At 35.8% G+C, this 12,624-nt stretch overlaps 1 protein-coding gene across 1 annotated transcript in view; it reads right to left on the reverse strand.

Annotated features, from left to right (window-relative positions):
• LOC143712661 (uncharacterized) overlaps positions 1-8,284 on the reverse strand; it is a 33,121-nt gene extending 24,837 nt beyond the window's left edge. The window contains exons 1-4 of the mRNA XM_077204598.1: positions 8,264-8,284; positions 7,528-8,038; positions 7,225-7,474; positions 4,999-5,169 (exon numbers count right to left, since the gene is read on the reverse strand). Coding sequence (XP_077060713.1) covers positions 4,999-5,169; positions 7,225-7,474; positions 7,528-8,038; positions 8,264-8,284 — 953 coding nt within the window. The remainder of the gene's footprint in view (positions 1-4,998; positions 5,170-7,224; positions 7,475-7,527; positions 8,039-8,263) is intronic.
• Positions 8,285-12,624: the final 4,340 nt, after the last annotated feature.

Genomic DNA, 12,624 nt, shown 5'->3' on the forward strand with positions numbered 1-12,624 from the left:
TTATCAATTATTCTTCCAGTAAAAAAAAAAAAACAATATATAAAAAAGGAACAATTACTTGAAAAATAAATTTTAACAATGGAAAGAGAACATTTTAAGTCTAAAGATGCCCAGATGTTTCAACAATTGCAATAAAAAAAAATTGGAATACAATATTTTGACATCCAAAGAAGCCGAAAGTGCGCTACTTAGATCACGACAGAAATATTATGAACTGTGGGATAATGGGCCTTTCACAAAGGAAGCGGAATGCGCTGCCTGCGCTGCGCTATGAAACTCATTCCTTTCAATGGCTTGCGCCGCGCAAAGACGTTTTATTGCTGCGTCGACCAAAGCGCAAGCGCAGCGGTACGCACCATTGAATCATTGACTTGCTCGCGCGCACGCCGCGGTCAAAGTTCAAAATAGTTCAACTTTTGCCGCTGCGCTCTGTGATGACTATCAGTGTGGCCAATAGAAACGGGACATCCAAACAAACACGGAAATCAAAATGGATGAATGGCTAGTACCATAGACAGAAAAAGGCTAGTACTGTATGTGTGTCGGAATTTCCTGAGCTTTACGATACAAGTTTGACATCGTCAGAAAAGCTGTGTCATGGAGACATATCTCCATTCAAGTTGGCATGTCAGGTGTGTTTTAATCTATATATAATTTGTTCCTTTGTTGTCAGCTTTAATGTTTGAATTAATGTTTTATTCTAAAAAAGAACTGAGCTCATGATTCGTGTGTTGATTTCGATGTTATATGTGTATATTATTTATTATATATATATATACATATATATATATATATATATATATATATATATATATATATATATATATATATATATATCATATGGCATAGCACAGGCCAGTGCAGCGCAAATCACGTTGTATCTGAAGGGCAAAGCTCAACCCAGCGGCCAGCGCAGCGCATTCCGCGTCCTGTGTGAAAGCCCTGTGTGAAAGTGGACTGTAAAAGTGTTAACGTGGCAGATAAGAAAAGAAGAAATTAGTAAAACTATTACTACAATATGTTTGCCAGGCAAAAAATGTATTAAGCACCCTAAACTAATTAACCAAGATTTCTTAGATTTTTATAAATTACTGTACAAGTCTCAAGGAGTAGATGAAGAGGAAATCCAAAAATTTGTAAGCAAATTGGATATCCCAGTCTTATGTGACAATGACCGAGAAGAACACGAGAAAGAAATTTCGAAACCAGAGATTAATTTTGCAGTTGTCGCATTGGCTGGAGGTAAAACACTTGGTTTGGACGGTTTCTCGATGGATCTTTATAAAAAAAAATTCCCGAAATTAGCCGATCCGATGCTTTCGATGTATATGGAGGCAATTCATAAAAAATAATTTTAAAATCAGGCTTTAATTACAGTTTTGCTGAAACCTGGCATAGACCCGTTTCTATGTACCTCATACCGACCAATCTCCCTGCTTAATTCTGATTACAAAATTCACACTAAAATGATTGCGCTACGTTTAGAGCAGATTTTGCCTAGTTTAATTCACATGGATCAAACTGGATTTATTAAAAATAGATCCTCCTTTGATAACATACGGAGGTTTATGAATATTATTTATTCGGCGAAACAAATAGACTCTCCGGTGATTGCTCTTTCTTCGGACGCGGATAAAACTTTCGACCGAGTAGAATGGCCTGATTTAGCCCTCTGGGGTTGGCTATCGCGCCGGCGCGACGAGCTCGCTTTTTTTCTTATCAGTGCAAAAAAGACTCAAAATACTCTTGATTTTGATCTTACATATAAGTGTTGTACATCATCAGATCCTGTTAAGTGACTATTTTTTTGTGGATATTCACAATAAAAACAAAGTGGTGTGCTCTTTGCCAAATAAAGAAAAATAAACATGATGCGAGTTCTGCATTCTCTCTGTCAGTAAAGTCCATTCTGAAACGCGTCCGAAAATGAACTGTAACTCAGCGAATACTCAGTCACGCAGGCATACAGGCACACAGGCACACAGGCATGAAGCTTAAATTCTCTTCTTTTAAATTAAGTAATTTATATAAAAAACAAATATTCTCAGTTTATGTAATCTGTATGAAAAGAGACAGATGTCAGTCGTTTTCTTTTCAGCTCATTATAGCTCATTAAGTGCTACTATGACCTCATCCACGGAGAGCGAGCGCTATTCAAACGCAAAGGATCTGAGGCAAGCCATGCAAACATGCCAACGCCCACATCAGCTGGATAAAACACATCAAGTTTAATAAGAATCATGTACTTTACGTCTTACAATTTACCTAAGAAGTGCTGGTAGTTTCATTTCGAGGAGCAACGGATCAAGCTGATGTGAATAGTAAGTTATTTATTCTTAAGTGCTTTGTTCTAATCGCAATATGGAATAGTGTCTGTAAACCGCAAAAAGACTGTTTAAATATGAATTTAATTTGTTGTGAATTTAAGTCTGTGTGTGAATGGATGAATGAACGGTACAGACGCGCACTGTTGTTTACTATAGCTGTACAGTGCTGTGCCGTTCATTTACACTCGCACCTACATTAGTATGTTATTTTTACAAGAACACATCTGCTAGTTTATCTTTAACCAAACTATATTGCTATAGCCTACTGAGATGAGTAAAAATAGACTGACATATGTTGAAATAAAATGTCTTTGTAACATATCGTGTTTATGATATATTAGGATATAAATGTTATTTGAAGTTTGTTGCTTATACAGACTAAATGTGAATGTTTAGACAAGATTTCGTTGATTAGTTTTGGATAGATTATAAAGTTTTTACTGTAAAAAAAAAAGACTACTGCCACATCAAATAAGCTTTGGTTCGCCAATTTCTGCTCATATGTTAAATATATATTATGGGATGTTTTGTCAAAAATAAAGTAGGTATATTGAATTATCAACTAAGATGTTATTATAGTGTTAGTTCCAATATTCAAACTAATGAATCCTTACCTTTGAAATACTTATGACAAAATGTATACTTTTAACAAAGAAATATTACACTTAAAATATTATTAAAATTGTAATTGTTGTTGTAATTATAACCTTTTTTTGTTGTGTTTTATTAGTGAAAATTTTGGGGAGAGGATACATATTCCAAAAATTTCTGAAAATACAGTCTGAGAATTAACTGTACAATTACTAGAAATGTTTACCTTGGATATTATACAATTTGCATGCATAAAAAATTTGTGGGAAAAGACAAATTTTTCACAAAAAAACACAAGACACACAGAATTGGTTCAAAGTTAGAGTTGGGAACATCTTGAAAAAATGTGTCTTTTCCCACTGGGTACCACAAGAAAGAATGCGAGAAAAAAAAAAAAAAAAAAAAAAAAAAAAAATATATATATATATATACTTAAAAAGGTAACGAGAGACCTGGAAAGATGGAACTCACTGACATTATCATTAATTGGCAGAATAAATTGCACAAAAATGAACGTTCTTCCTAAATTTTTATATTTCAAACTCTTCCGGTTTCTATCCAACTAATTTATTTGGAATAACAAAACTCAGAGGGTTAAACTTAAGACATTACATATGGCATTTAAAAAAGGTGGATTACAACTCCCAGATTTTTTGCTTTATTTCTGGGCAGCACAAATGAGAGCAGTATGGTTTTGGCAGATGAATCCGACTGCATGGATGCAAATCGAAAAATATCATGCAGGATAAATACCTCTAGACAAGGCTTTATTTATTCCTCTGATTTGTGTCAAGAAGGAGGTTAATAACCCATTTATTGGACACACTTGTAAATTGGGGTTTGAGATAAATAAAAATGTAAATGCTATTACCAGTTTACAACAATACTCCATTTCATTGCAAACCAGCTCTTCCTGAGGTACTAAGAGATGGGATAACACAATATTGGTACAAAAAGGGCATTCAAGTGTTTGGAGATCTAAATGAGGAGGACACACTCATGAAATGTGAACAACTGAGAGCTACGAGAAGAGATTGAACAACTAGAAAATATTGTTTACTTGTATACTGAACTGAATCTGTGAATTGTTCATGTGAAAAATAATTAATATATTGATAAAGAAAAAGCTGAAAATAAACAAAGGCGTTGGCTCTTTTAAAAGTAAAAAAAAAAAATGTAAGACTTATTTCTAGATCACTATTCAAATAAGTGCATTTGTGACATTGGTCATGTGACTTGTAATAGATGTAACAATTCTTGTTTAAAACAAACCTAACCATACTATTTACCAACCACAGGTTAGCCTGCATATGCACCATGGTTAATCTCATATCTGATGACGCACATAGCATATACAACATACAGATAGTGGCCTAGAACATATGAGATTGAATGAGTGTTCTTAGCTGCTCAGCTGTTTAAAAAGTGATACACACCTTCCAAATGTTATATGTCGAGTTAGATATGCAATTTATGTTGATAGATGTAGTATAATGTATGTTCTTCAAAGTTAAAATGCAGATTTATTTAAAAAAAGCTGCTTTTAATAATAATCTAAAGAGTATCATTTATTTTGGTAGAACATTACTTTTCCCCCTGCAATATAGCAAGTACTGAAACATACCAAAACACCCACTCTTAAACTATGATACAAACTATATAGAGCCATATATATACAAAACCTGATAATCATGTAAATAACATTACTACCGCTAAGTTTGCATTCCATGTTGACATTGAAAATACACTATCTTATGCTGCTAAAAATTAGAAACATGGAGGAGAAAGTTTGCATAAAATTTACACCAGTGCAAAACGTTTCTTATCAAAGATTCTTTGCCATTGCAGCCACTTATTTGTGTTAAGGTCAAACACTGGGCTATCTTGGTCCACACTCTCTCACACACAATCTTAACCATGTTTTTCTATTCATTATTTTTTAATGTTGTCCCTGTACATGGTTAGAGACATATAGCATGCCATTTTACTTGCGGTCTCAGACTTTTAGACCCAATTGTTACAGAAAATAAAGAAATGACTTAGTTGTCATTCAAAAATCTGTAAATACAGCAGCACTCACAATAACTTCTCCAGTTTACAGTGTGGGTCCTTCAATAGATCAGAGAGCAACTTCCCTCCTGAGTCCCTTGGTTTATTCCAGCTCAGATCCAGTTCTCTTAGGTGAGAGGGATTTGATCTCAGAGCTGAAACCAGAGCAACACAACCTTCTCCAATACTGCATTTACACAGCCTGTAGAGAATATATATATTAACAGCAATTCAGCTGAACTTATGAACAATTCTCAAAAGTAGTCTGCACAAGTAGTAAAATCCTTCATAGAGATCAACATAGATAAATGCAGCTGGAAAGAAATATGTGAATTGTTAGTGTTTGACTGATGTATTGACATTAAAAACAAATAAACTATTAGTGGTTGTAACAAATATGTAAGCTATATATACACAAAAAGAGAAGGTGTAGAGCAGGGGTGCCCAATCCTACACCTAAAGGATTACTATTCAGCAGTCTTTAGAGGTTTTACAGTGTTTCCAGGCAGGTGTGTTGGATCTTTAATATTACATTTAAAAAACCTTTGAGTAACGTCTTACTTTAGAGTCTGCAGTTTACATTGAGGATCTTCAGTCCATCAGAGAGTAGCTTCAGTCCTGAATCTTGCAGGTTGTTGTAATTCAGGTTCAGCTCTTCCAGACTTGAAGAGTTTGAGCTGAGAACTGAGGCCAGTTTTGAACAGATCTTCTTTGCCAGATTACAACTCTGTAGACTTTAAGAGAAGTGATCAGAATAACCATGTAACTACAGACACCAAACTACTTATGTTCAAAAGATACAGTATCTCATTATTGTTAATCGAACAAGATCGAATCACTAACCCAAAATGCAATATTAGGCATACTTTATTAATCCTAGTTTAGAAGTGTATTATTACTAAATTTGTAATTTTCTATGCACATGACCCCGAAGGCGTGTACTTCGCGAACCACAAGGTTTGCCGACATGCCTCCTCCCAAACGATTGGATCAGACGCGTACGAAAGGCGTGTCTCGAGCGCCTTCAAAAGCAGGGGCGCCATGTCTCCTCTGTGCTAGCAGTCCTACGCCACAGAGAGGTTCCCTTCTTCAACAAGAACTCCAACCGGAGCTCTTCGTTTGCTTTCTAAATTTCGTTTTAATCTAAGTTTTCTTTCCGTTATCTACCTCAGTCGATAGTTTTCCTTCGTTCAGTGCCATCACGAACGAAACGAATTTAAGATTAAGCATCTGTCGTACGAGCTGAAGAGATCGCAGCATCTACCTCCGTCCGAACGAAACTTCGGACATTCAGCCTACGTTTCCTTTCAAACCAGCTGCACAAAAGGGGCCATATCAATGCAAGTATAATCTAAAATAGAATGCTGTTTTTAAGGTTGTCTAGAACTTCCTAAAAAGCCTTTGGGTCTCATTTTGAAGTAACTGTTTGAACTGTTCTGTCCTGAGAAGATCTCTCTCTTTCTCTCTCTCTCTCTCTCTCTCTCTCTCTCTCTCTCTCTCTCTCTCTCTCTCTCTCTCTCTCTCTCTCCCTCTCTCTCTCTCACCCTCTAACTTTCTCTCTCCAATATTTCGTATTGCCATCATTTTCTGTTTCGTTGTAATTGTTTGTTTTCCTATGCATATTTACTCCTGCGTGATTTTAAGTAGTTTATGTAATCTGTAGTCTTGTTTTATTAAATTCCATAATCCTTTGAATTGAATCTGTCTCATGGTTCCATACTTGAAGACCCTGAAAATGTCGATATAAGCTCCAAGCTCTATTTGGTTTAACTATTGAAGTATCTAAAGTGCCTGACACGAAAATATCCTTCCTTTTGGCCACAGGAAAGTGTGTTTTCGTTGTGTACCGGCTAGTAAATTGTGATAAAGGAAGTCTTCTCCTCCACGTCCGCTGGACGGACAGGTTGTGTGATAACTGAACTTGAATCATATCAAAATTTACTCGCATAATTTATATGATTTTACCGACCTATATTAATAATTAATACGAACAATCGTGTTAATTGTTCATATACGGTGAGGTTTAGTCTATTCCCTATTTGGGATAATTTAATGTATGTAGACAATGAATATTCATGATCTGATGAATATTATTCCCCATTTAAGCTAATAATTTCCCCAAAACAAGTCATTGTCGCTACACCACTGAGCAGGAGAAAGACTGATTCTAAGGAAATAAATGACGTCCATTCTGCTCAAGAATTTTTTAACTTCCTGAACTAGTGAATGATCATCCAGTTCATTCAAACAGTGGAACAGATTGATGGACTTCTCTGGAGAGGGATTATCCTTGATCTTCATCTTAATGTACTCTACTATTTCCTGTTTGCTGTCAGATCTGCTTTCTGTCTGTGTACCGAGGATGTCTCGTAAGAGAGTCTGATTGGACTCCAGTGAGAGACCCAGAAGGAAGAGGAGGTAAAGGTCCCAGTGTCCATTTTCACTCTGTAAAGCCTTGTCTACTTCCCTCTTCAGTAAATCTGTGATGCTACTTTTTGTTTCTATATCTGAAAGAAGTGTGAATAAAGCAGCAATAAACGGAAGGAAGGAAGCAGATTGCCCTTGATGAGGTTGGTCAGCAGCACATCCACTGAGGCTGATTCTGTCTCATCAAACAAGCTATCATTGTTCTGAAAATCTAGAGAAAGTCGACACTCATCCAGTCCATCAAATATGAACAGGACTTTGAGGTCATCAAAGTCTGTTGCTCTCAGTTCTTTTGTATTCATAAAAAAGTATTGAGGAAGTTCCATCAGACTTGTATTCTTTTTATTTATTAAATTGAGTTCTCTGAAAGGAAGCGGAAATATGACATGAACATCCTGATTGTCTTTTTCTTCCACCCAATCCAGAATGAACTTCTGCACAGAGACTGTTTTTCCAATTCCAGCAACTCCTTTAGTCAGTACAGTTCTGATAGCTCTTCCAGATGAGGCTTTAAAGATGTCATTGCATTTGATTGGCGTTTCATGTGTCACTGGTGTCCAAGATGTTGCCTCAATCTGTTTCACCTCATGTTGATTATTGACCTCTCCTCCCCCTCCCACTGTGATGTACAGCTCCGTGTAGATCTCATGTAGAGGTATTGAGTTTACTTGATTTGATATATTTCATCATTAATTATATGGAAATTTTCCTTTACTGTAGATTTGTGTTGTACCAGACAGAAAGGGGTATGTTCTGGTAAACAGAGAAAGACGAAAAGAAAAATTGCTATTTTCCATCCATATATTAACTAACATAACAATCTATTATTTTTCTGATACAATACACAAAAATAGTGATCACAACTGTACCTTGTTGCCATTCACTTTCATTTTTAATGGATAAAAGCAGTTTGGGCATTTTGTTAGATTACTCCATTTGTATTTCACACAAGCCAGTAATACAGATTTTTAACATGAGAATAAATATTTATATTCATTTAAAGCTCTTACTGGTCCATAGTGTGTTAGTGTCACAGTGTCTGGTTTGTGTTTCCCCGGGTGTCACTAGGGATCCTCGTTTTCACGGTGTCCTTCACATTGACTACAATTCCCAGCATTCTGTCCTTCACTTATCACTGTTCATTACACTCAGCTGTTCCCTGTAATCATTGTCCCAGCTGTTCATTGTTAGTCTTGTTAGATCTGTGTGTGTATATATTCCATGTCTGTGTCAGTATGTGTTACGGAGGGAAACAGGGCAGGTTCTCGTGCGCGCGCGGCGGAACGATGACGGGTGAACGTCAGCACAAACGGAAACTGACTCCGTGTCAGGTGGATCATGGCAACAGCTGGGCTGGGAATGGTCAGGAGATGGAGGAAGGAAGTGACGGAGTAGGTAGTGAGACAGGAGAGTTGGGGAACACTGGAGAATTGGAAGACAACGAGGGTAACAAAGAGTGGAAAGTTAATCAAAAGAAAAAAAAGAAAAAGAATAATACAACAGAATGTGGTGAAAGGGCTTCTTTAAAGGATGATGGGGAACAATTTAAGGTATTTGTTAAGTTGGGGCAAGAAGGTACCACGTTCAGAGAGTGGAATCCGATACAACTTACAAAAGGTCTAAGTAAAGAAATTGGAGAGGTAAGGAGTGCAAAAATATTAAGAGATGGACAACTACTGGTATTTTGTAAAAGCGAAGAACAACTCAAAAGAGCAGTTAAGATGAGTAAAATTCATGGCAAACTAGTGCAATGTTCAAAGGCTAATGATAAAAAGTTAGTTAGAGGAGTCATTACCGGCATTCCGGTAAATGTACAAACAGATGATATAATGGCAAACATTAAGCATGTTAAAGTATGTGAAGCCAAAAGACTCAAAACTAAGAGATTTGGAGACATTTGCGACAGCTTATCAGTTATGCTTACGTTTGAAGGGGAAACGTTACCAGATAAGGTTTTTGTTGGTGTTATGAGTTATGTGGTTAAGTTGTACATCCCTCCACCACTTCGATGTTATAAATGTCAACGGTTTGGGCATATCGCGGCTGTATGTAAAGGAAAGAAGAGGTGTAGTAAGTGTGGAGGAGAACATGATTATGATGAATGTGACAAAGTTCGCAATCAATGCTGCAATTGTGGAGGGGAGCACAGTGCAGCATATCAGGGCTGTGAATTTAGTAAGAGAGACAAAGAGGTACAAAGGATCAAGGTAACTGAAGGCATTAGCTACTCTGAAGCAGTAAAGCTAGTCCCCAGAGTGAATGTAATACCACAACAAAGGGAGGGCATTGGAAATGACATAATAAATGAAGATGATGGAAAGACAAGGAAAGACAATTTAGTTGTCAGCAAACATGATTTTGTGATTTTTATGGTTGAAATTATCAATTGTTCTGCACAGACAACGAGTCGTACCGAAAGGATTAAAATTATTGTGAAAGCAGCTGAAAAATATTTGGGGATAAAAGGAATGGTTTGGGAAACAGTTAGGGATAACTTAAGTACAGATACTCAGTCTTCCCAGCACAGTGCTGGTGTAGATTAAATGGTGGTAAATGTTGGCATACTACAATGGAATGCTAGAAGTTTGATAGCAAACGGCCAAGAATTTAAGAAATATGTAGATGAGTTAAGAGAGAAACCAAATATAATATGTGTGCAAGAAACATGGTTGAAATCAGAGTTAGATTTTATTATTAAGGGATATTCAGCAGTTAGAAGAGATAGAGAGAATGGTAGAGGGGGAGGATTAGCAACGTTCATACAAAATGGTTTAAGCTATGAAATTATTAAAATAAATGATAAGAAGGAATCAATTACAATAAGGATATGGACTAGTAAAGGTTCTATTGATGTAATAAATTATTATAACCCTTGTGGGAAAATAGAGGGTAGTAATTTGGAAAATATTTTGGGATCACCACTTGGTGAGGTAATATGGTGTGGGGATTTTAATGCACACAATACGTTATGGGGTAGCAACAGTACAGATGCAAATGGTTTAGTTTTAGAAGAGTATATCGATGACAAATGGTTGGTATGTCTTAACAATGGAGAGGGAACGCGGTTTAACTGTATAAATAATACTGAATCATTACTTGATTTAACTTTTGTGTCCAGTATAATAGCAGGTATTAGTACATGGAATGTAGATAAGGAAACTACAATAGGTAGTGATCATTTCCCTATTATAATTAAAGTTGGATCAGGGATGTGTCAAGAAAGGATTAAAAATATTCCAAGGTGGAAAATAGAGAATGCGAATTGGGAACTTTTTCAGATCATTTGTGCAGTTAAATGTCTTAAACTTAATGAGATTAAAGAAATAGAAATAAATGAGTTTAATAATGTATTAGTAAATGAAATAATATTGTCAGCTGAGGAATCAATACCAAAAAGTAAAGGAAATAGGAAATGTAAGAATGTACCATGGTGGAATGATGAGTGCAGTAAAGTAGCAAGAAACAAAGCTTTTAAATATGTTAAAAAATATCATTCTCAGGATGCTCTGATAGAGTACAAAAGAAAGCAGGCAGAAGTTAGAAAAACAATTAAGAAACAAAAGCACAACTTTTGGAGGAAATTTTGTAATAGTATAGGAAGGGATGTGAAGTTATCTGATATATGGGGAATGATAAGGAGGATGGGAGGAGTTAGAAGGAATTATGAATTACCTGTATTAAATAGTGGTGATAAAGTGGCAGTTACTAATTTAGAAAAGGCTGAAGTTTTAGCTCAAACATTTAAGAAAGTGCATAGTTGTGATAACCTCACTAAGGAAGCACAAGTGAATAGAAGGGAAATGTTAGAAAGTTTCCCTGATGTTTTAGAAAAGAAAGGACATTCAGGAAATCCATTAGATGTACCTTTAAATATGTTTGAATTGAAAAAAGCAGTCCTTAATGCAAAACAAACTACTCCAGGAAAAGACATGGTATGTTATAAAATGGTAGCAAATATGACAGAAGAAACATTAGAAATAGTACTAAATTTTTTTAATAAAATTTGGGAAATTGGTCAGCTTCCATCAGTGTGGAAACATGCAATTATAGTGCCTATTTTAAAGCCAGGGAAAAACCCATCTGACCCATCTAGTTATAGACCAATTGCATTAACATCGCAGTTGTGTAAAATAATGGAAAGAATAATTACAGATAGAATGACTCATTATTTAGAAAGCAATGACCTTCTTTCCCCGTATCAGAGTGGGTTTCGTAAGGGACGAAGTACAATGGATTCATTAATATGTTTAGAATCAGATATTAGGAAAGCACAGACTAATAGGGAGGTGGTAATAGCAGTATTTTTTGATGTTGAGAAGGCATATGATATGCTTTGGAAAGAAGGGTTATTAATTAAATTACAACAATTAGGAATTGGTGGTAAAGTATACAATTGGATTTTGGATTTTTTGTTTAATAGGAATATACAGGTAAGAGTAGGTGCAGAATTATCTGAGGTATATATATAGTTGAGAATGGAACTCCACAAGGTAGTGTATGTAGCCCATTATTATTCAATATTATGATTAATGATATATTCTCAAATATTGACCAGAAAATTGGGAAATCCTTGTATGCTGATGATGGAGCATTATGGTTTAGAGGTCGTAATGAATTGTATGTTAAATCAAAAATGCAAGATGCAATTAAGGAAGTGGAAAAATGGACAAATAAATGGGGATTTAGATTATCAGTGTCTAAAACACAAGTCATATGTTTTTCAAAAAAGCATAAGATCACACCTGTATCCTTAAAGTTGTACACTCAGCCTCTTGAGCAAGTGAAGGTTATTAGATTTCTTGGGATGTGGTTTGATGAAAAGTTGACATGGAAGATTCATTTGGAAAAAATGGTTAATAAATGTAAAAAGATTGTTAATATCCTACGATGTCTATCAGGACAAGCATGGGGAGCAAGCAGGGCATCATTACAAAATATATATTGGGCACTAATGAGGTCTGTCTTTGATTATGGGTGTATAGCATATATGTCATCAGCAGAGTCTAATGTCAAAGCATTGGATGTCATGCAAGCTCAGGCTTTAAGGATATGTAGTGGATCTTTTAAAACATCCCCAGTGTCTTCTATGCAAGTGGAAATGGATGAGATGCCTTTGAGGATCAGAAGGATGCAACTGATGTTGGCATACTGGGTTAATGTGAGGGGACAAGTTGATAGCCACCCAGCTAAAGCTATCTTAAAAGACTGCTGGGAACACAGTAAGTCCAAT

Source organism: Siphateles boraxobius, unplaced genomic scaffold (genome assembly GCF_051911475.1).
Source record: "Siphateles boraxobius isolate OS27281-9 unplaced genomic scaffold, OSU_SipBor_1 50, whole genome shotgun sequence".
Lineage (NCBI taxonomy): Eukaryota > Metazoa > Chordata > Actinopteri > Cypriniformes > Leuciscidae > Siphateles > Siphateles boraxobius.